This window comes from Pezoporus wallicus, unplaced genomic scaffold (genome assembly GCF_028554395.1).
Source record: "Pezoporus wallicus isolate ANWC-B61680 ecotype Strahan unplaced genomic scaffold, APGP_CSIRO_Pwel_v1 scaffold_7392, whole genome shotgun sequence".
In the NCBI taxonomy this organism is placed as follows: Eukaryota; Metazoa; Chordata; class Aves; order Psittaciformes; family Psittacidae; genus Pezoporus; species Pezoporus wallicus.
Window position 1 is genome coordinate 955,267 of NW_026639923.1, and position 24,871 is coordinate 980,137.

At 40.2% G+C, this 24,871-nt stretch overlaps 1 protein-coding gene across 1 annotated transcript in view; it reads right to left on the reverse strand.

The window, feature by feature from the left end:
- SDK1 (sidekick cell adhesion molecule 1) overlaps positions 1 to 24,871 on the reverse strand; it is a 418,140-nt gene that overhangs the window by 123,079 nt on the left and 270,190 nt on the right. Inside the window, exons 9-16 of the mRNA XM_057416915.1 lie at positions 23,379 to 23,573; positions 22,049 to 22,165; positions 21,623 to 21,790; positions 19,491 to 19,593; positions 18,216 to 18,392; positions 9,859 to 9,995; positions 1,098 to 1,245; positions 118 to 258 (exon numbers count right to left, since the gene is read on the reverse strand). Of these exons, the coding sequence (XP_057272898.1) occupies positions 118 to 258; positions 1,098 to 1,245; positions 9,859 to 9,995; positions 18,216 to 18,392; positions 19,491 to 19,593; positions 21,623 to 21,790; positions 22,049 to 22,165; positions 23,379 to 23,573 (1,186 nt within the window). The remainder of the gene's footprint in view (positions 1 to 117; positions 259 to 1,097; positions 1,246 to 9,858; positions 9,996 to 18,215; positions 18,393 to 19,490; positions 19,594 to 21,622; positions 21,791 to 22,048; positions 22,166 to 23,378; positions 23,574 to 24,871) is intronic.

The following is a 24,871-nucleotide window of genomic DNA, read 5'->3' on the forward strand; positions in this document are numbered from 1 at the left end:
ATTTCATGGAATGGAATTAGAAGTAGTTTTAAGTACACTCTTATGTCACACCATTCTGAATTCCCTCATGCACACATGGATCTATCTCCAGACTTTCCAGGTTAGGAAATTACTTACCTTAGGATGTATCCATGAAGAACCCCATTATGTTCACTCTCAGGAGGAGGCTGCCACTGGACCATGATAGACTGATTGGTGCGCCCACTGGCCACTATGTTTTTAGGTGGGGCACTGGGGGGCTCCTCAGGTAACATCAACCTAAGTACAAAAGAATGTGATTGAGGTGGGTGTTGAAATAAATCACTGATAACATTTCTATTTCATGTATCCATTCCATGGGAACCAGTTTCTTTTATCAAAGTCTGATGACTAGAAGGAAATATAACTCTGATCAAACTGCTGAAGACATGCATGAAATAGTTACAACAAATCAACATAATAGGAAATCAGTTAAGCAAGCAACAAGACAGACAGCTGAGGTAACCTTATTCTCTCTGAATCACTCAGGCTGCTACAACTCTTTAAAAAGATTACAAGCCTGAATGAGTTAGAGCTCAGGTCCAGTGTCTGTGACTCCTTCCAAATTGTTTCTTTCAGCTCTTTCAATATTTTTCATATCAAACTCCTACATTTTGAAAAAGCCATTTAGAGTTCAGCTCTTCTGTAATTCAAGCTCTCAGCAAGCTTTGGTTCAGAAGAAGGGGGATGCATCTGAAACTAAATTTGATGAAGCCATCCTTCTCTGTCGCATCTGGGTGAATTCCAGAAGTGACATTAGGAGAATGCTGTCCTCCTTCCTGGACTAACTGCTGGGGCTTAGCACAAGAGCAAAAAGATTCTGCTTAACTGATACTCTGGAAGTATGAGGGCACCTCTTTCATGGTGTGTTGATATCCTGCATCATCTAATTGCCATGATCACTAATTACTGGCAGCTGCAGAGCACTCTCCAGAGGCTTGGGTAATGCTAACTGCTCCCTTCCCCAGTTATTGTGCAACAAGTAACTTCAGTCATTCACGAACAATGAGCAGGTTTTTTTTCCCCAGTAGTTCTAGGTTATTGTACCTCCAGTACACAGATATTTATTTTTACTGTACCTGCTGGTCTCAGAGCTGTACTGGCCCTTTCCCACCTGGTTAACAGCACACACTCTGAACTGGTAGGTTCTGGCTGGAGTGAGTCCACTCACAGTGACACCGGTCATCTTTGGGTCAAGGTTTGAGAGGTGAACCTTCCAGGGAGAATCTGTTGGAATAATTTACATGTGAAAAAAGATGACAGTGCTTGTTAAAAGCCCTGCAGAAGTGAGAAAACGCCTCTGACTGCTCAGAGCTCTTTGTGCTTGTTTTCCTCAGAGGAACTTTGGGAAGAAGTTTCTTTTCAGCAGAAGAAACCTTCCTGTCAGCCCACACGGTTATGCAGATTGCACATTTGTCTACTGGAAAGTGATGCTGCACGTGTCATGGCATAATAAATAAAAACTATATTCATTAGCATTTTAATAAAAGAGTAAACAAGCATGATAAAGACAGATGGGCTGTGTATTTCACAACCCATCTGTTTGGCAGGCCATTACACCACCACACCCATGAGTGGCTCTGGTGGAAGGCCTGTAATGAAATTCACAGTCAGTTTGGAATATCTTCCTACCCAGCTTGCAAGCAGGTGTAGAAGCATGACTCTCTCTCTGCCAAATCAGACCTTTGCTGTAAGACCTAAGAAAGCTTCTGCTGCAAATTCTACACGTCTGCAGTTTTTTCTTTTCCTAGAGACAGTATATGGCATTTGGTCTACTCGTTTCCTAGGAAGATTGCCTGGTATAAACAGCCCTGGCAGCACTATAAAACCCTCTTTGTCAGTTCACATACTTGACATACTGAGCTCCTCTGATGCCCAAATTACATTTTCAAGTTTTCAAAGAGGTCAGAAAATGAAACATGTTGAAAATTAAATATCCTGACTTCTTTTCTTCATAGGCTGGTGTCACACATTTTCCCTGAAGCCATGACTGAAAGAGTCAGGGAGAAGTGACATTTGGTCTGTGTTGCAACAGTACAGCAATGGAATCAGCCAATTTAAAGATTTGTTCAGATTTTAAATAATACCAGCTGTTTCCATGCTCCCTGCTCAAAATTACCAACACTTCTGGAAATGACTGAGGAGCTAGCTGTAGATTTTGGCAACATATCTGTACATGTTGCTCATCAGAAGTGCATTGCAGCTCCTGGCAGGTCACCTAGACGTCTGCCTGAAAATGAAGATGAGATGTCCCAAATGTGGAAGCCTGCTAAAATTCACACCAAGATATAAACCACTAATTTAGCGCTTTTCTGGCAGATTCTTTAGCAAGTTTAAGTCTTCTGGGGTCTGCTGCCAGTGGAGCTATAAACACTGCATCTTTGAATTACCCAAAACATATTTATTCCAGTAATGGCTTTCTGAGAACAAAATCTTTTTTAAGAGGAAAACTGACACAGCAGAATACTGGGAATGTTGGAGAGGGACATTTGCACAGCAGTCAAGTTCTGTCCTCACCAGCTGATGATTTACCAGCAGTCACTGCAGCTGCAAGATCAAGACAGCAATTCTGAGCATCGAACTTCTTTTAGAAAGACCTTAGAGGACGCACTCCTGTGCTGTCTAGAAAAGCATTGGTTAGGAGGTTTTTGCATCACAGTTCCCTCTGGATTTTATCAAGCTTCTCCTGAGGCTTCAGAAACAACTGTTCACCTGGTTACAGCCAGAGTACATAGTAACAAATCAAGGTAAGTCAAAGTTAAGGTATGGCTGACAATGCCTGAAGCAGCTTCCTGAGGAAAATGTAAGAGCAGACACCACCAAGAGAGTGAAACACCCCTGTATGAGCTACTTGGGTAGTGGTCCATTTCCTACAGCATTTCATTTGTTTATTGCGAGTGTAAACACCACCTGAGAGTGCTTAACCCAAGCGCTCAATGTAGTGAGGAGTTTGATTCAACAACAGGGCCTATTAATCTCTTCAGCACCTTGGGGCTTTACTCTGTTTATATGCTGCATCTGTAGAATACTTTATTAATTCCTTTTCCTCTCCTGGTGGAAGATAAAAGATCTGGCAGGAAGAGAGATTAAACTGAAACCTAATATAAACGGAGCCTATTCATCTCCTAGGCACTCTGATTCAGAAAGGAAGGTGGTTTGGGGAGGATTTGCTTACTCACAGAGCAGTGGATACAGAGACTATGCAGAGTAGCTTTAAAATTTAAATGTCAAGCCTTTTTTCTTTTGATAATCAATAAACTAAACATTTCAAAACAAACCCCAGAATTGCACAGAGCAGCGATTGTGACAGCAGAAACATGCCATAACATTTTTAACACTCTTCTCCTCCAGGGGTGACTGTCACTTGCCCGTCCCAGGAAGCCTGGAGAAGCTCCATGGTGACAAAAGAGCTGCAAGGTCAAACTATTAAATAAGCCTCCGTTAGATTGAGCAGACTGTGCTAATCCTTCATTTAATTTAAACTGCCTAGAATGTACTCTGGGCTTTGTTTGCTCTGCTGCTGCAATTGCTACTGTCTGAGGCACTTCAATGTTTAGCTGGCTATCATCTTAAGGAGATCAGGTATTTTGAATTAAAGGGGTGGAAGGCCAAAAGGAAAGTAGAGGCTGAAAATGAGTGGGAGGCTGAACAAGAGTGGGAGGGTGAAAAGTGAGGATGATCAGGGGGCTGGAACACTCCCCATACTAAGGCTGAGGAAGTTGGGGCTGCTCACCCTGGAAAAGAGAAACAGCACCGAGACCTCAGAGCTGCTTCCAGTATCTGAAGGGGGCCTACAAGGACACCAGAAAGGGACTCTTCATCAGGGACCATAGTGACATGATGTCCTGGGTTCAGCAGTAGCAGTCAATTTTTCTCCTTCTTGGTAGCTAGTGCAGTGCTGTGTTTTGACTTTCAGCCTGGGAACAGCGCTGATAACACCAATGTTTTCAGTTGTTGCTAAGTAATGTTTACCCTGACCAAGGACTTTGTGAGTCTCATGCTCTGCCAGGGAGGAGGGGAAGCCGGGAGGAAGCAGAGACAGGACACCTGACCCAAGCTAGCCAAAGTAGTATTGCATACCACAGCACGTCATGCCCGGGGGGGTAACTGGGAGTTACCCGGAAGGACATGGGGTCTTCTGGGGTGGACTCGTTTTTTGGCGGGTGGTATCATATTCTCTTCCCGTGTTATTTCCCTTACCATTATTATTATTGGTGGTAGAAACAGCGGTTTTGTGTTGTACCTTAGTTACTGGACTGTTCTTGTCTCAACCTGTGGGAGTTGCATTCTTTCGATTTTCCTCCCCATCCCTCCGGGAGTGGGGAAAGGGGGCTTGGGGTGGAGGGGAAGGAAAGAAAGAGGGAGGAAAAAGGGGGGAGTGAGTGAATGAGCTGGCTGGCTGGGTTTAAACCATGACATATGACAAGGGTGAATAGGCTGAAACTTAAACAGGGGAGATTCAGGTTAGATTTAAGGAAATTTTTCACCATGACAGTGGTGAGGCACTGGCACAGGGTGCCCAGAGAAGCTGTGGCTGCCCCATCCCTGGCAGTGTTCAAGGCCAGGTTGGATGGGGATTGGAGCAACCTGCTCTAGTGGAAGGTGTCCCTGCCTGTGGCAGCGGGTTGGAACTAGATGGTCTTAAGGTCCTTTCCAACTCAATCCATCCTATGATTTTTTTATTTTAACTCTGAGTGCTTCTCCAAGTTAATTTATTGGAAACAAAGAAATCTCACAGGCTACTCTCTAGTTTACAATGTGATTTGTGAAGTTTTAGAAATTACTTTTGTTCTGTCAAGAATTTTTGGATGTATTTGTGATATGTTTCATAACACTGGTAACTCACTGCCCTGGGTTCAGCAGTAGCAGTCATTTTTCTCCTTCTTGGTAGCTGGTGCAGTGCTGTGTTTTGACTTTCAGCTCGGGAACAGAGCTGATAACAATGATGTTTTGGTTTGGTCAAGGACTTTGTGAGCCTCATGCTCTGTCAAGGAGGAGCGGAAGCTGGGAGGAAGCAGAGACAAGACACCTGACCCAAGCTAGCCAAAGAGGTATTCCATACCACAGCACGTCATGCCCAGGATGTAATGGAGAGTTACCCGGAAGGGCTAGGACAGTGAGTGAAGGAGCTCTGCCCGGTTTTAAACCACGACATTCACCAAGAGGCATTTCTTCTGTATTTCCCTATCTACCTTACAACTCCTGCATTAATTGCAAATTCTTCAAAAATAATTTCTAATTTGATATTACAGATTAGGTCTATTGCAAAAGGCTGATTTCTGCAGGTTTGGAGTACATTTCCGTCTCCTTCCTTCTCCAGGGTGGTTTTGCGTAGACGGTAGTATTGGAATTTGCTATACTGCTGTGGTTCACTGAAGTCATCTTTCAAATCTTCATGACCATACATGATACTGCAAAAAGCTCAAATAAAAATTAAGTGGTTCATCCTTTGTTTGGTAGGGCTTCAATAAGGTCTACCATTGGCCTGAGAAAAAGTATCTTTTAACACTATCATAGAATCACAAAAGAGTTAAGGTTGGAAAGGGCCTTAAGGTCATCTAGCTCCAACCCCCCTGCAGGGACGCCTCCCGCTAGACCTTTTTGCCCGAGGCTCTGTCCAACCTGGCCTTGAACACTGCCAGGGATGGAACCTTCCAGTGTCTGAAGAGGGGCTATAGGGATGCTGGGGATGGACTACTCATTAGAAACTGTAGTGACAGGACAAGGGGTAACTGGTTAAAACTTAAATGGGGGAAGTTTTCATTGGATATAAGGAAGAAATTCTTTACTGTTAGGGTGGTGAGGCACTGGAATGGGTTGCCCAGGGAAGTTGTGAATGCTCCATCCTTGGCAGTGTTCAAGGCCAGGTTGGACAGCGCCTTGGGTGCCATAGTTTAGTGTGAGGTGTCCCTGCCCATGGCAAGGGGGTTGGAACTGAATGATCTTAAGGTCTTTTCCAACCCTAACTATTCTATGATTCTATGATTCTATGATTTACCACTTCTTTGGGCAACCTGTTCCAGTGCCTCAGCACCCCCACAGTAAAGAACTTCCTTATGCAGATCTGAGTCCCAGTTGTAACAAACTAAATAGTTTTATTATGATTTTTGCAAAGATTTGTCAATGTGTCCCATTTTTGTCATCTGAATATTCCTACCAAATTCAGGATGACAATTCCTAGGCTTTAGGCTAAGCAGGTATAGACACTTTCCATAGGAGCTTTTATTATCTCCTCATTGGCAGAATGTAATGAATTGGTGTTACACGATTACAGCACACAGCATAGACATCCCAGAATATGATAAAACAAAAATGGGCTTTTATCTTCATTGTAGTCAGCAGAATTCTTTAAGTATTAATTTATTTCTTCAGTTAAAAGACTACTCAGAATATTTTTTGATTAATCCCTAAAATCTAAACATCTTTGGAATAAAATAAGCAAATCCCCTTCTAACCCCATGAAGATACTTCACTGGAATTCCTAGATATATCGCGACAGGGGCTAATGCAGGTCATGAAACACCCCAAAACCACATTAGTGCAAATGACAGCAATGCATGGTCCTATTTATTTAAAAATCCTATTTCCAATGAAGGTTCCCATTTCTGGCTCTGTGTGGGCAGGAATACTTAATGACTGTGCTCTCAGGAACTGTGTTTTTCAAATTAGGTTATAAATTTGCCCCCAAATGTTTAAGGCCATATGTCTCGAGTCACCCACAGACACGGGCTACTATGAATACTTGTAATTTGAGAATTATTGCATTGTGCCAAGTACATTCATTTTAAAAATTAGGTGACAAGAGTTGTTCATAGTTCCAGCAATTTATGAGCACGATCTGCTACTGTTTTTTTTTCCCGCTAATTAAAATAAGGGGTTTATATCTCCTTTCTGAAATGATATTAATGAAAAGGAGTTCTAATCCATGCCAGGTGGAGCGACACTCCTCTCTCTAATGCAGCCAGTAATTAGCCCCCTGAAATTTAGTCATTATTTTGAACCCTCTTCAGCTATTTCTCTGAAACAGATACTGTTATTATGTATTCATTTATGGTACATGCTTCAGAACGTACAATGGTTCCTAAAGCTATTAGAAAGTGATCCAAAACAGGTAAAAATTAACAAAGCTAGACTACATTTCAGCACCTGTAACTGCAAAGCAAAGCTCATGTATCAAAACTCCACAGAACTAAGAAGAAAGTCTCCTACGCAGTTTTGCTAACTGGGAAATAAATCATAATTTTGATGTCCCTCCCTAACATTTACACATGTGAAAGGAAACGGGGATTAGGAGTCAAGCACATTGCACTGCTGCTGACAGTGAAGGATCTACTGATGCAGGCAGATGAGCTCACAGAGGACATATGTTGACTCCTTGACAGTTACTCTTTCTGTGGCACAAAACAGGACTGACAGAAAACTTGAAAGGAATTTTTCTTTGAAAAGCGAAGAGAGATTCTGCACAGTCATATCAGAGAAAACTATACCTACACAAGATGAAATATCAGCTTCATTCACAAACATCACTTGGGATGGGTGGGAACAAAGGCAAGGTGGTGTTTTCCAAAGGAGTAGGAGGTCTGTAGAAACTAAATATTAACCACACACTACTGAGATCAAAACAACTCTGAAAAACAAACACTTCAAGAAAATAAAAACCAAAACAAGACAGAGACAATACGCAGACATCAAAGTCAGCTTTCCAAACCAAAGTCACTGCTGACATTGTTTCTACTATTCTACCGGCATCCGTACAGCTGAGCAATAATATATGAAATGAGAGAACACAACAATAGGAGAATATTTAAGGGCTTAGATTCCTCTCTTCTTACAGAAGTCCTACTTCTGCGAGTAACCACTTGTTGGACACTGTATATAAAAACAAAGTAAACAAACATAAAGATGAAAACTGAAAGGAGAGCAAGATCTAGAGTATTCCTGGGAGTTAAGACGCTCAATTCACATTCACAACAAGCCAGCTCTGTGTTTGTTTTTTGCAGCTACAAGTTTGCTGAAGTACATCTACCTATGATTTGTGATAATGAGACTCTCTCAGTGGCAGACTGCAATGCCATCAGCCAAAATTATTGGATCTATCATGGAGTGAGCAAGGGTTCACAGGATCCTGTGGAGTTCTGAGGGACTGTTTGCACGATTTCTGGAAAACTACTGCTGTTTTTTGCTGTGCCTTCCACATATTTCAATGAATGAATTACAGCATTTTTAGAATGATGGCACATTTACCCCATTCCTATATTAGACCAACTGCAAAGCATCCTTGCTAGAAAAGCAGCTGAAGACCTTTCAAACTTCTCCTGGCATCAAGTGAGCTGCCTCTTCTTTTAATGACTCTTCGCAATCGAGAAGATTCCCAACCAACAGTCCTGCAGCCCAGTGCAGGACCCGCATTCTGCCAGCTGGGTGATGTCTCTATGTACAAACTTACCTCTAGTACCTTTGCATCATGTTCCCAGACTGCGGCTTTATTAGCTTGTCATTGTCAAAGCCTCTTGGAAACATGAAACACAAGTGTAATGTCCTTGGGTGAAAGAACAGGTAAGGAAAAGCTAGAAAGCAGTTACTGGCTTGTAGCTCCTTAATAGGAGGGGAAGGATAGAAGAGTCAAAATAAAAAAGAAGGTGGTGATAAAAAAGGTAGAGAGGGGTTGTGAGTGCAGAACACTGCATTTTCTCAGTCATTTGCTTCACCAAAAGATCAGGAGTCTTTGCTCAAAAAGAAATGTTTTAAGGACAGCAGTCCTGGCCATGACTTGGGATTTCTGCTAGGATTAGAAAACTGCACTGTGCTTAACAGATGTAAAGATCATCAGTTCTGGGACCTCCACATCTGAAAAGCTATGCACTCCTGCCTGCCAAGCAAAAGGGCTGTATGTGATCTGAAGCTCAAGTTTCATCTCAAGCTCTCCGTGTGGCGAAACAAAATGCTTCTTTCTCATTAATCAGAAATCAGGACTGCTTCACATTCAGTTATGCAGTGGCTAATTTCCACATGTCAGAAAAAGTGATGCTCTTAATTTTTTCATCAAGAATCAATTGTTAGGCTTGGATTTTCACCTTCTACAGTGATAGAGATTACAAAGCATTGCCAAGGTGACTGATTTCCACAAAACCTCATCTTTCCATCAACTCCTAAAGAGGCATTAGCAATGACCCTGAATAACCTTGCAAACCGAGAGCCACAAAGGACCAGATACAGCATGACAAAACCGTGAGAAATGGCATTTCGCAACGACCAGGTCTGTAATCCATGAAGCTAGGTATTTAGATATCTTAGAGTTAGGCATCCTACTCCTACCAAAATGAAGGGTGTAAAATTATGACCTAGGGAAAGCAGAGAAAATATATGAACCCATATACAGTTAAGATAGTAGCTCCTACTGACATCCAAGTATATTCCTCTGACAGACCATCAGTTCCTTCTTATTATCCTCCTGCCTGCATTTTTCAGGTGAAACTGGGGCTCTGAATGCATCCAGATATCTATGAAACCAGAGCAAAAGACAACAATGGGAAGACATAAAACGACTACTGCCATTTTACAGATGCTGAATTGAAGCACTGAGGAATGAACTGCTGTGCTTCAAGTCTGGCTGGCAATGCTAGAGGTGGAATTAAGGCTTTCCTGTATCACATTCCATATCTCAAGCCTCTTTTTGTTGTTTAACTCTTACAGCATGCACATAGTCAAGTGTAAAACCCTCCACGCACAGTCTCTCATTTAGCATACAACATACAATGTTTTGTTAGTAGCTCTGGTAAAAGGTGAGTCTGAAAGAAGGCTGAATAATTGAGAAGAACATGAGGTTGAAATTTCACTCACTGTTCTCAGAGAGCTCGACCATGTAGTAGAGAACAGGGCTGTTTCCATCAAAGGGGCGAACCCAGGAGAGCATCACACTGCGGCTGTATGAGGAATTTAGAGTGGCCAGAAGATTCTGAGGGGAATGAGGCAGCTCTCTGTGAAGGGTAAGAGAAAGGGAGAAAAAACAACAGAGAAAAATCAATCTACGTTTCATTCAGCAACAGCCTTACAGGCAGTTAAAGGTACATTACATCAGACTCACATGATGATAGATATAAAACTACCAGCAGCTATCCTCCAATTAAATAAATGAAAGACATCTTGGAATTCTTCACTATCTTATCCTATTTGGGGGAAAAAAATAAATTATGCTGAAAGACCCAAGGCTGACTCTTAGAACAGCTAATGGAAATGTTGTTAAATGTGGAAAAAAGCCAGTTTTCATACTGGTTTTGATTGAGACAAGTTGTTCAATAAATTTCCTCTCTCACTTTTTTCCCCTTCTTATGATGATACCCCAGCAATGTGACAGCAGTAATACATATGAACAGTAAAACACATGGGAGATACGATTTAACATGGAATTTTTCATACTCAAGGAAGCAGAAGACATTGACACTATCCATACAGAGCTACTAATCAAAATTACCATATGTATTCTTAGGCTACAGAACAGCTTGATTTACTCATGGATTCAGGCTTATCCTGTCATGGGTAGAATCTTTCCTTCCTATAATAAGGATTTTTTTGGAAGCACCCAACCAGAAAATGTAATGAAAATGCCTGAAGAAACCCCATGGAAATACAAAATGAAACATTTCAAAACCCAAAATAAAACAGCAGCTCAATTAAAACGTGTAATTTCTCCACATAAAGGCAATTTGTGGAAAAAACATTTCCTTTGTACTCATGGCTGCATGGTGCAGTGAGAAAACAAAATTCTGCTGGGTCCCTTAAATGCTGATGAGTACTAAAGGATAAGAGCCCTTCAGCCATTATATTTTAGCCTGATTTCTGCACCGTATCATCAGGGTTCCTGAGGAGGACAAGGATCTCAGGGTGAAGAAAAAGCAAGGAGGGCCAGTTTTCACCCATTCAACCTACTTCTCCTACCTAGGAAAGCTGAGGGCAACCCTTCCTCAATGAGTACTGCTTCTAATCTGCTCTGGTCACAGCAGAAATCCATGAGGGCACCTCATATGCTTAATTTAAAAATGCAGTAATTCCTGGTTGTAAAATATCATGCAACTGAAGGCTTACAGTTACTTAAAAACCACAACTCCTTAGCCACTCACAAAAGCAAATAGAGACTCTGGCTTTAAGCCAGAAAAATAAATGTGTCCTGGAGTGGTGTTTCTACTGGAAGACTGAGGAACATATGGAGAGGCAGACAATAGTTCGATTACTTTTCTGTTAAAACTGTGAATGCTTTTGCTTATGTGTTTATGATGGCCTACACTGTGGAGTTAGCACCAAAACAAAAAAGGCATGCACCAATCAGGCTTCAGACTTCTGATACACAGAAACTTAGGATCTGGTTGCTTTTAGGCTGGAAGAAACACCAGGCACAGGAAACGGTATGTATGAGCCCAGAGGAAGCATACTTTGAACACAGCACTGCAAAAGCTTGGAGAAACAAGTTTAGGGAAGAGGGGGCCCTGGAAACAAGCTAGGAAGGCAACTGACCTGCAAGGCAAAAACGGTAAAATAAACCTGTCATTTTAAAGCGTGGAGTGGGGTTTTAATATATGGCCAGAGAGTACAGGGCCATGCTACTTAATTCTGAATGAAACATCAAATTATAATAAACATTTATCCTCCACTACAATTTATCATTATGCCCTAAGCAAGCTGGTTGGGAAAGCGTTTTTGTGATTAAGGTGGCAAAGGGAATTACTGAAGGAGAGTGAAACATCTCAGTGTGACATGACTCACAGAAGTCCCAGTCCCCACTTCATTTATCACCAAGCCCTATGAGGAAGAGCTCAGAGATGGGTTGTGGCTTCAGCTTCTTCCAGAAGATGGTCACACAGGGAGCAATGTAGGAGGGATGGCTGAGGTGGAGCTCACAGCAAACTTTTCTCCATGTAACTCCTTTTCTGGGAACTAAATAAACACTCCTAGTATATATTAAGGATATTTTCAGGGCATGCATTTCACTAGTCTTGTTTCCCCACACATTTAGAAGGGCTGAATTAACAACTCATTTGAGGACAGAGGCTAAATAACTAAGAAAAACTTTACAGCGCAGTCTCTTTTTTCTTATCGTACAAGTCTCAGAAGACTTTTGGAGGAAAGGGGACATTCCCCTTTTCGTATTTTTTAAAGCACAAATTGAGTTTAAACATGGGTTCTGTCTTCCTTAGGATTTGGATTTCTTTTATTATTCTCTTAGCTTGACACAAAATTGTAATCGCTCAGCAGCATGAAGGAAATGGGCACTTTCTGTTCAGAGATTGAGTAGCATGAGCTGCAACAGCCATACCCCTATCTCCACTAATATCTATTCTTTAGCCATATGTGTCCACACCAAACAGCAACAGATGGTGCTTACAAATTTAAATCCCTCAAGGCAGACATAACAAGTGCCTAAGAAACACACCTGGACAGAAACAAATATTTAAAACTACACAAACATTTCAGCACAGAAGTGTACTACTTCGCAGTATACAAAAGCAGAGATTAATAAATAGCAATTCCTACTTTAGCAAGCTCTTACACTTTGCCTCCTGCTCATTTGCTACCACATACTGTGTGGAAGGGATGATAAATGAAACCTGTACCACCATCATGAATATTCACGTTCCCAAAAGAGATCATTGCTTCTTTTTTTCCTTTAAGAGAATTACTTTTCCTTGATGCTAACATCCAAGAAATCGTTGCAGGGAATGGTAATTTCAACAGTTCTTTAGGATGAGAAGGACTGCAGACTAAAATTGCTCAACTTCTGATACACCAAGGAAGAGGATGAGGTTTAGTATAACAACGCACAGGGCACAGAAGAGCCCTTGAACGGACACTGGAAGTTTAATTCCAGCATGATCATCTTTCTTTTGTTTACTAAAGCCCCAAATAGGAAATACATGAAGGTTTTTCAATATAGGATATCTTAAGACCTCACTCCTCTAATGAAGAGTTGCATAGAGGCAAGTTTTCCATAACTTATTTTGCATGACAGCAAAATACGTATATGGACACTTTTAAATCTGTAATTGAAAGATAAGCCCAAGGTTAATGGCATAGCCACCCAGGTGACCTAAAGGGCCTCTGACAATGCAATTAAAGTACCAGATTTACAAGAAAGGAACATGAAGTCATTGTGACAATCTAGGAGAGAAATATTAGCTAGCTGCAGATGATACATGTTCAAAACAGAAACCCTAATGTTTAGAGTCAGCTCATCACTGCCAGAGGGCAGCTGAAATATTCACTCAGCAAACACATAGAGTGTTTTATAAAATCAGCTAAAAGGAGACTATTTGCTGAGGGAAATAAACCAGACATGGTTTGGAGAGATTTCTGAGAAAAAGCATCTAACAGCAGGTAATTAGAGAGACTGGGACTGAAGAGGGGATTACGCAAAAGGCAAGGGAGATTAAACAAGTTTTCTTGTCAGTTTATAAAAAGTCCCACTCCTATTTCATAAATGATTTCCTAAATCAGGTCCACCACACAAGTTTTACTCAGGAGCAGGTGGTTCATCTGCTAGCCCCGATAACGTGCTAAGATGTTGAGGCAGGAAGCCTAGCAAAGCACTAAGCCTAGCCTGATGGTTTTGCTCATGTAAGTTTATAATGTTTTAAATTAAGGGATGTTTCATCTGTTGCTCAGGAATTTCCAATTTCTCTTGCAAAAGAATCTTCTCCAATTTCTAAACACAGGAAGGATTCCTGCAAGGCATCCACAAGTTCTGAGGCTTTTTGTCTCTTGTAAGCTTATTTTGAGGTGGACTTGTGAAGCTGAAGGTTTGACAAGTCCCAGAGTGCACAGATGTATTTCCCACTTCATTTTGGTGGCCACCTCAAACTCAAATCTACAGATGAATTGGAAAGGCTTTTGAATTTTATGCTTTCTTTTTGCTAAAACCATGTTTCTGATATACCTTCAATGATGAACATACACAAATGTATTTCTGAGTGTATTTGCAGGTGGTATTTCTCTTTTGAGTATCAAATGCATTTAGACTTGGCAGTGAACCTTACTTCTTGGATGACACCTCAACAGAGAGCTTGGAAAAATAAACAGAAGCTTTCTTTCTATTGAGGAGGGACTAGTATATTTTCAAGTTTGACATCCTTCCTGCTTTCAGTCCCTGCAGAAAGAGAAAGAGATGGGCTACTGGATCCAAGGGATATGGGATCTATATGAAAAGTTTGCAATGAGACATCATTCTGATTTGTTACTCTGCACTGCTCTTACTTATTTTACCTTTATTAAATCAAGCCATTTTTTTATGGGATATATTGGGGAGAAATTTGGAAAAGTAGCAATTAGAAATACTCTGGTAAAAAGAGCATCAAAATTCATGTATAAATGACTGACAAAGGCAATACTGCACATTCCTGGCAACCCACTGGGTTTTATTGTAACTGGTTGCTCCCCTCACCTGCTTTTGATGAAGACAGACTGATAATAGTTCTTTCTCTGGCGAAAGAGAACTGAAAGATGATGAACTCGCTGCCAGGAATAAATTGTCTATTTTTATATGACTTTGTCCTCCCCATATTTTTGCATAGAGAAAGAACCTAAAAGATTTTACTGTATGTTATGACATAACAGAGGCTTGTACAGGGCTTTGATTTTCCAACAATGCAGCATTACCATACTTCTCAGTCACATTCATACAACAAAGAATTTCTTTAGTATGGACTGCAGACAGATTGATATTGAGCAGCAGTTCTCATCATGCATAGACAGTGGTAATTCTGCATATTTTATATACACCGAGAACCCTCAGGATACTTTAAGCTGGAATCGGCAGAGTTTCCTGTCAGGTGAGTGATACATGGTGATAACTCAGTTTTTGCAGCTATTTTACCCTCTGTATATATTTCAAGATGGTATTTACAGAACTATAAAAGTAAACTAAATGAAGGTGGGATGTTTCATAACATAATTACTTCCAGGATCAAATTCTATGACTTGTAGGAATGCAAGAGAAGCACAAGCTCATCGACAAAAGACCTGCAAAAGTTTCTGTATTTGCAGTCAAGAAGCTCTAGTAGGAAAAGGGGGAAAAAAAGTAAGTAAAAAATTAAAATCTCTCTCATGCAGAACAGAAACATCACTCGCAAATGTTTCACCTCGTGCAAATCAAATCAAGTAACGTACATGAAGAATAAACACATTTAGAGGGAAGACGAATGACTAGAGTATCTTGACTAGCAATTAGTTTCTGTGCCCAAGTACCATCAGTGAAAAACTGATGAGCGAGGTAACCTTTGGCTGCACTTTAGCAAGTTCTTCATTAGTTTTCTGGCTTTCCTTTTCAAATATTTTACTTCATCATAGACACACTGAGAAAAACAATCCATCCTGCTTGCACCACCAAAGTATACTATGCTGTGCTATAAGCCTGTGTTCCTTTAACAAGAAATGGTACCTTTTCCCCCAGTCCTGTCTTCCAACAAGGGGAGACAAAGGAATAGTTTTCTTCCCTTCTTTTCACAGATTAGAAAACCAGATCACTCAGAGATTAAATAACTGAAGGTCAGCCTAGAGGGTAATGGTTTTGAATTGAATCAGTTTGAATAGAAATCAGTAACAAACTTATTTGTGCCTTTGGAAATTCCTCTTGACATGCCTCTAAGTAGAGGAGGGACATGCAGGTTCCTGGGGGATAAAAAGGTGATGAGACAATTGCAGTTGTCAGATGAAGCTAGGTATGCTATGATATTATCCGTTGGTAGACTGCTCCAGTCTATAATTGGTTGAGAGGCCTCCTTTGAACATTTGTCTGACATTAGTGCTACTCAAGGCACTGAAGTGTAAGTGCTCATCGATGGGAATGTACATGCCCTGTTTGTTAATGTTCTGCACAAGAGAATTATCCAGGAGAATAGGGAATGTTATAGATCTGTCATTCATATACAACCTAGAATTTAATTTAAGCTTTACTTCAGACATTTCCTTTCCACATATTTTCTTCTTCATTTCACTTCTGTTGTATCATGTATCTCTATTTCTTACAGATTTGTGCTGCTGAGCCACACTATAATGATGAAAGCAGCAAAGGAATGCAATGTTCTTTGGCATTATTGCACTACCTGCAGCACTACTTTGAAATAAAATGTCACAATTCAAGGTATGATGGAGTGACTTATCAGTTACTGAAGTCTTTTAAAAGAGTGAGTCTGATTTATTTCTTTAATTCCTTCAGGAAAAAGAAGTGATAGGTGATGGGCAACAGTAGATTGGAGGAAGCAGAGATACAGGCTTAAGAGCCAATCCCAATGTATGGAGAGCCAGCCAACACAAGTGGAACAAGCTGGGGTGTAAGAAAGGCAGCCTCAGCAACATACACAAGATGTGCCTCTCCAAGCTAAATTCTAGCCTGAATTTTATGGAGTATAAAACTGTTCCTCATTGGTCAACAGGGAACTGCAAGTAAATACACCTGCTGTGCTGTACTGGGTAGTGTAGGGCATCTTTTGTTATTTAGGATTAAGAAATGGTTAGACTGCTGAAGTGTTTAGCACATATTTATAGCTTTGCTTCAAAGTCCAAGTTTTAACATTCTTCACTCCATAATTTTCTGCCCTCTATTCAAAAAAATGCCTCAGAGAAAAGCAAGTATGATTATATAGTTGCAATATATTTTGAATTGTCTTCTGCTCTTGGATTCAAACCAGCAGTAAAATGCACTCCGGCAGGAGAGCTGAGGAGTGCTTAATTAGAGAAAGGATGTATGACCGCTCTCTGAAAATGGGCATCTGATCTGGCACTGTCACAGTAATGCTGTACAAACAGCCTTCTGCATAGCGGATCTCAGAGGTGAACTCATTACACTGCCAAGAGAAGTTGCCATTTTCTCAGCGAGATCAGGCATGACCAGCAGAAACAGATGCAATTTTAGTTAAACTGAAGCATGTAGCATTACTCAAATAACACACACACAAAAAGTCTACATAAAACATTACCTCCTTATTCATTTGAGCTGCTCCACACATGTACCAAAAGCACAGTTGTTGCTTTTAGTGATAAAAAAGGGAAGTGCACTTCGCCTCAGTGGAATAACAGAAATGGAAAATGTGGAACCCCATAATGACATTTTTATAAACCTCCTTCAGAATGGAACTGCACTTTAAACATTTTCTTGGTTTTATTTTTAAAGATCCTTAGGAATAAAGAAAGATGTACATAAAAATATTTTTCCCCTGAAAAACGATGTGTAAAGAGAATGCAAGAGTAAGCAATGCCTGTCCAGGGACCAGCTACTCTGATACATGCTTAACTGAGAAAAACTACTAAAAGGAGGAAAACATTTTTGTACAATCCTGGCATTACAGCACAGCACCTGGACTTTACGGGAAGGCCTTACAGCTTGGGGATGACAGAAGGATTCAGGCTGGAAGGGACCTCAGCAGGTTTCTGCTTCAACCTCCTGCTCAAAGCAGGGTCAACCATGAGATCAGACCAGTTTATTCATTCTGGTCTTTAATAAGACTGGAGACAATATTCAAGTTGTAGACTAGTAAGTGCAATAAAAGGGGGTCATTATCAATCTACTATGCTTGTGTTAACCATTTTTGTTGCCAGGGCACATGGCTGGCTCTCTCCCAAGATCCCCAGTTTCTTTCCAGCAGAACTGCTGCCAGCCACTGAGTCTTACTACAAAATATTATCCCTCCCAGATGCAGACATTGTGTTTATCCATGGTGAATTTCATAAGGTTCCTGTTGGCTCATTTCTCAGCCTACAGCCCTCTGAATGGTGGTCCTGTCCACAAGTATATCAACTGTTCCCCATCTGTTTTGTGCCATCCACAAACTTGATGAGCAACTTCAGCACCTCCTCCAGGTCACTGATGTTGGACAGGGCATGTCCCATTACACTCCCCTATTGGCTACAAGTGGACCGCCACCTCTTAATTGTTCTCCCCTGAGCTCAATCACCCAACCAGATCGGTATGTACATGTCATGATTTGGAGAGAGAACTTCCAAGGCTCCAGCTATTTGGTGCGGGATGGCAGCATGCAAAATAAGGACATTTCAAGGCAATTTAATTAGGAATGAACTAGGCCTAATTTCCCCTGAAAAGCCCCACAACAAATATCAAACTTAGAAGCTCCCAAGATCACCTAGAATCAAATGCTAAAAAAAATGCCCAAGTGTATCTGAAACGAAACATGGTGTGTTTAAGGAGGAATACTCACATCACTTCTAGTCGAGCCATTCTGGAGTCATTTCCTCCAAAAGAAATGACCTCACAGGTATAGTCTCCAATGTCACCAGACCATGTCTGGCTGATGAGGAGGGTGCCATCTTTCTCTACTGTGATCCTGGAAGTGCTGGATGGATTTATTACAACACTGTCCTTCTTCCAAAGATACCTATGTATTGCAATATTTCAGTTATTAATTACTTAGCAGATTATTTGAACTGTGCTGTAAGGTATCAGCATCTGTAATCACATGTTGAAAATGACAGGCTCCTACAGTTACTTTCAGGAGCAGCGTCTTTTACGAATTTAAGTTTCAGATCACTGATCAGAATGAGAAATGTAATTGCATCCAAGATACTATGTATTTTATAAACAATACCATGTGTTTTACATGGAAAAAGTGCAGTACTTATAAATGTCCAAGTTCTTACACCCACCTGCATCAGCATTTTAAACCAACCATCACACTCTGCAATTAACAGCTGAGGTGTTGGCCTATCTCTGCTAAGGCTGTAATAACGTGAGACTGCCATGATCAGTAACATCATGAAACTGCTGCGGCAGAGTCCATCAAAACACTCACAGAGATGACTATAGCCCATGGTCTTACAATTAAGTATGTCTACATGACATATATACACCTGGATTTCTCTTTCCAAAGTTCTTTCTGTAGTTCACCTGTCTAGCACCCTTCAAGCTGTTCCTTGCATTTTCTTTCATTAGTGTTGCTTTCAGACTACATGAATTTTCATGGCAAATTTATTTTAAAATGATGAGCTTCCTCTAAATGCCCTAGTGAAAATTTTAATAGTTCAGGCAAATTCTATTTTCTTTTACACAGTTAAAGCAGAATATAGCCCCTAGTTATTAAGTTGTTTCCAAGAACATGGGCATCTCTTGTGTGGCTTTCATGCACTCCAATGTAAACACTTCAGCAATCCTATTCCTTCTCTTTGACTTTTACTCTCATTAAGTATCAGCTTCTGACAAGTTGGTTTTATTGATAATGTATTAACCTTGACAGTAAAATCATGAAAGGCTATATTGAAGTCATGAAGTGGAACATAGCTCATTGTAAACAATATATAAGGCTGAAATGGAAGATGGGATTTATATGATTAATGATACAGTGTACAACTTTATAATGCAGTAATCAGGGGTTTGGTGTTAAAATCTGGGGTCCTGAAACTTTTCACCTAATGCTATTCATATAGCTTATAAAATTAAGCTTGGATAAACCACACAAACAAGAACTGACATTACCAACCTGATTGAAATTCTAGGATCATGAGTTGCTTCACATCGCAGAGTTGCTGTGGTTCCTTTGATCACTGTGCTATCCTCAGGAGGATGAACAATGACAGTGCGATCTGAAAGGAACATAAGCCATGGTACAGGTGAAATTACAGCATTTTGACTTGGGTATTCACTCAGAGAGCAGTCAGCTTAACACCTGTCACTCAAAGCAAGCAGGCCATTCCTCTTCAGGTCTTCACCTGGAAGGCTCCCCTCCCTTTAATGTCATAGTGTCAAGAAGAGGTGGTAGGCTGTGGGGTGCAGAGAAGCAAACACAGCAGAGGGTACGAGTCTAAGTTGGCAGTGATTCAGATAGGAAGAGTGCTAAAGCTCTTTCACTTGTCTTGTGGTAAACACTGATGTCAACTCCTTACGGTCATAAGGCAGCAAGTATGTTTGTAATGCATTATGAACGAATTTGAACATACACTGTGTCAGGAAAGAAGTCACACTGTTTGGAGCAGGGAAAACAAACAAAACCAAAGAAAATCTGTGCAAAGAATACAACAGAAAAATACCCAGAAAGAGGAATACCTAAATGGCACCCTACAATCTTGTCAAATGCAGGAAAGAGGTTAAAGAAGGAAGAGCTTCTGGTAGTCTCATTTTTCCATATAAGAAAGATTTGCTGTTTATCCAAATTTTTCAAAACATCCTTTTTCAAGCACCTCCTGGAGACCCAGAACACAGTAATTGCTGTAACTACAGCAACCAGATCTGGTGTGAAAGATCTCTGTTATGCTTAACACACAAGAACAGCAGCAGATAACATCAGCTGAAGCAGGTGGCCAACTAGGATGAGTACGGAAGATATGTGGATAATGCTAGTCAGTCCCAAATCCCTACAGAGATAACCAAGGTCTACTGAGATATCTCATATATGCATAAGAAGAAGTCACCAAAAGCTAAGTCTAATAACATGGAATTTTTATCATTATTTCTGATATACTTACGTATGCCTTCTAGCTTTATAATGGTGCTGTTGCTACACAAATATTAGGTTATAGTCACTTTTCTTTTCCCTCTCCAATGCAATACAATGAACAGGAACTATCTTTAATACATATAAGAACCATGCCTTTAAGAATTAACAGGAAGGATCTCCTTCACTTGATCCATATACCTGGCTATCACTCAGTTTACAACATCCTGACACATATACCAACTTCATATTGCCAGTAAGATATAAATATGATGGCCATATGACACAAGCACATTTCATTTACTGCCAGTATTGTTTTCAGATATTCCCAAATTCAAAGGAAAAAAATGTTGTTAACTTGCAAAGTTTTGGGATTAAAAAAAGCCAAATGTGCACCACACATGAGAAGCATAATCAGCAGTTTAAGTTCAGGAAATGAGAGAAGGCCACAACACTTCTGTATTTATCACCATCATCTTCACAGGTTTTAATTCAGTTCCAGCTCAGGGCTCATTATTTCCTACCTTTAGTAGCAAAAAAACATTTTATACTTAAGCTGAACTCACGAGTAACACAGGTGAACCTGTTGGATCAGACTCTCTTCCCCAACAGAAGAAAGGAAAAAATAAAGATCAAGGGCAAATCATGAAGGAAAAAATCATTTCATTGGTTGCCCTGTGCCGTGCCAATATGCAGCATGAGAGACTAGCTGCACTGTGGTTTGGTTTCAAACAGTGCCCAGGACCACAAAGAAATACAAAGGTATGAGGAAAATCATACCCACTGGAACTGTGGCCATAGCCTTAGTAACAGCATGGGCTGGTCTACACTGTGTGCAGAGTGTCCTGGAGTCAAAAAACAACCGCAAACAGCGAGTTAAAAAGTCTAATCTGCAATGCAAGACGCAGCAAGGCAAAACCTGAATCAAACTGCAGTTGTGATTAAAACTATATTTAAATACACTTCCTTTCACAAAATACAAGAGTTTATATGCATAATTTTACAAACAAAAAGGGTATTTTTGATAGGTTTCCTAAAATAGAGACATTATTCCTATTAAATCATACAAGTATCTCTATTAACTAGAAAAGCATAATTACTCATGAAAAGTTCCTGAGCACACAGCAAAAACTGATTAATACTTGATTAAAGTTAGACTTTAAACAAAGCATTATCCTTACTCCACACTGTCAGCATCACAAAAGCATTCAGAGCTCCTTCAGAGTTGACTGCACAGCAAGTATAATTGCCAGCATCCTGAAGGAAAACGGGTGTTATCTGGAGCCCTCCAGATTCAAGAAGAATGAACCGAGGAATCTGAACTGAGCCACTGGCTAAGATCTGGCTTCCTGAAACACAGAAGAGAAAAACAGCGTGATTAGTGTCACGTAGACTGCACAGACTAAGCACTGCAATTCTGGTTCTTCCAAAAAGACTATTACAGCCTATCCAGGCCATTGGCTCACAACAGCCCCACAACAAACCCTCTGCTTGCGGAACCAGAGAGATGAAGAAATATGCACTAAATGGATCTACAGCATCTCAGTAATAGGAAAGGACAAGAAAACATGGATTACAGCTTTTCTACAACTTAATAACTGGCTAACCTTTCTTCCAGGAAATGGCGGGTTTTGGAGCCCCTGAAACTTCACAGGCTAGCACTGCGGTCATCCCCTCCGTGACAGTGGTATCCTCTGGAGGCTGTATAAATGCTGGTTTAATGTCTGGAATCAAAAATTCAAAAACCTCAATGCATCAGCTACCAGAAAGATCCTTTAGTTATTATCATGGACTACTTTACATCTACTTTTATAGAGCTGATCATGGAGAAGGACATGACAGTAATACATGAAAACCTTTCAGCAGTGACTGTAACCTTTCATTATTCATCTCCTAGGAATTGCCTAATTCAGTTTATTACCTGCACAGAAAATAAAGATCTATCAGTGCTTGTACATGTACAAGTAAGATGTCTTTTAGAAAAAGGAAGATAAACTTCAAAATGGGTGTTTGGGGGGAAGTTGAGAAATCTAGATAAACAAAATTATTTTCTTTCATCTTCATAACAGAGCTCTTTAAGATGAAAAGCAACTTGAGAAAGGCATTAACTTTGAACTTAAATGTCAGCCAAAAGAATTTAGAACCTGAGTCTTATCCAAGACATTTCCCAAATTTCCTTCTTCCTTATTTCCACCAGTTGCATTTTATTATGTTTTTCTCCTGCAGTTTCCTAGCTATATATTGATCTGGGGATGATCTATTTTTGAGGCCAGTAGGAATGCTGGTCAGTATGTGCAAACTGCTCTCGGGCTAAAAATCAGTTTCCTGAAGAGGAGTGAGAGTATTAGAAATGCCTGCTAATAACTGCCTTTAAAATAGACTACTAGGATTTGTAGTTTTTCCATAGAGATGAGTGTACTTCATTAACAAAATCATTTAGTCAGACATTTCGGCCAAAAAAGGCATTTAACCTGAACTTTCTTTCTTTCCCCTACTAAACGTAGTTGTAGACAAAAGGCAGATAAAATGATACGATGCACAATCATGAAGCAGTAGCTCAAGTTCAGATCAGAATTACATTAGAGTAGATCTAAATTATTTAAGAATAAAGGGAAGATAAAAGTATTTCACAATTAACTTTTTTGTTTTTTTTTTTTTGCTTTTCACTGATTTCTCCTTTTGTAGTGTTAAATAGAGTTTATCTCAAACTCTTACTGTCAGAGAAAGTTTTTCAGGCTTCATCAGACTGTGTTTAAGCCACAGAGGGCATTTTGGGGTACCTTACAGCTCGGGCGGATACACCTGACAAAAATCAAGGCTCTATGAGTTGAACTACAGCAGCACAGAGCAGGGGAGAAGTCTGATGGATACAGAGTCACCTACAAGTGAGTTGTTACAAGACAACTCACTGATCTCGTGTCACAACTCCTTACTCACTGGTCACGTCCAGGTAGGTGTACGTCTGTATCTCCCCAGCTTTATTACTAGCGAAACACTGGAAGATTCCAGCATCCTCAGGATGCAGCTTGTGGATCCGGAGCCCACCACTCAGCAGTACTTTGTAACGGGGGTTTTCCAGCTTGCTGAGGGGAACAGAGTCCTTATACCAGACCAGGGTGGGAATGGGAACACCTATTTAAAAAAGAAGAATTTCACTATTAGTTTTCGCAAAACTTGTTTTAGGTATTCAAAATACCTAGCACTGTTGTAGTCATATCCCTTCTGCACCAATTATTTATATTTTTACAAGCTGCTTTTGATAAAAGGAGGCTGCATCTTTCATTATCAATGGTAACAATACACTGCAGAACATGTGGGAATAAAACCAGCAAACAGTGAAAGGGGGAATGTTGAGAAAAGATGTTATCAAATTACTTTCCTCACCCAATCATATTTCATGCTACTACAAAATAAGATTTACAGCAATTTCATGTTGAAAGCCAGAATCACGCTACTTAAACAGCAGCAGCATGGCAATGCAGCAATTCTGTAAGACTTTTCCATCCCAAATAAGATTTCTCTGTGCTACTGTAATGAAGATGTCAAAATAAAAAGGAAATGGCAAATTACACATAAAAAATTAAGTGCTCACATGGCTGTATCTAAGCCCTAATTTGGCAGCTTAGTTCAAGCTGATGTACAAAGAGCATGTTGCCAACAATGGGACAGCTTTAAATTATTTTAATTTTTATTCATTCTCAAGCTTCACCTGTTATTTGACAAATGCAGAAATTAGGAGAAACAAAAATTGTACCCTAAACATCACTTGCAGTTCCATTTATTCCTGTTTTCTTTCATGGGCATGTTCTACAAACCCTGACACAGTTATTTTACACATATTTTTGCTGCAGTCATATCCCAGTCAGCTGGGATGAAGTGGCTGTAAATTCAGTATATACAAACAGTGTAGGATTATCTTTTCTTCAAGAGATGTTGTGGCCTAGGACAGTCAAACACAGATGTTCCCATCCCACTCTTCTTATCAGACAATGTTTTATCTTTACGTCCCAGAAATCCTTAACTGATCAAATGCTGAGGGCCCTATGCAGGGATCTGAAGCGAAGCATATATTTTGTGATTAGATAATCACAGGATCACAAGGGTATCAAACTGATTTAAGTTATCTCAGCTCCAAACACAGCATTTTCACAATTGGTAGGTATTTTTGAATACTTCTCACTTAAAACCTCAGAGCTTCACATTCCCTTGTAATAAGGGAAGGCACTATGGACTTAAATTCATGGATGACTGCAATTTGCCTAAACAGAAAAAAGCCAGGTATCACAGAAGTATTAAGGATGGGATGTCACTGATGAACTGAGTGTCTGCAGACAATGAATTTTACTGTAATGTAGGCAATGACTTAAGGGTTCTCACAGTGAAAGCACTATGGGAAGATCTATATTATCACCCTTATAATCTTAAAAATC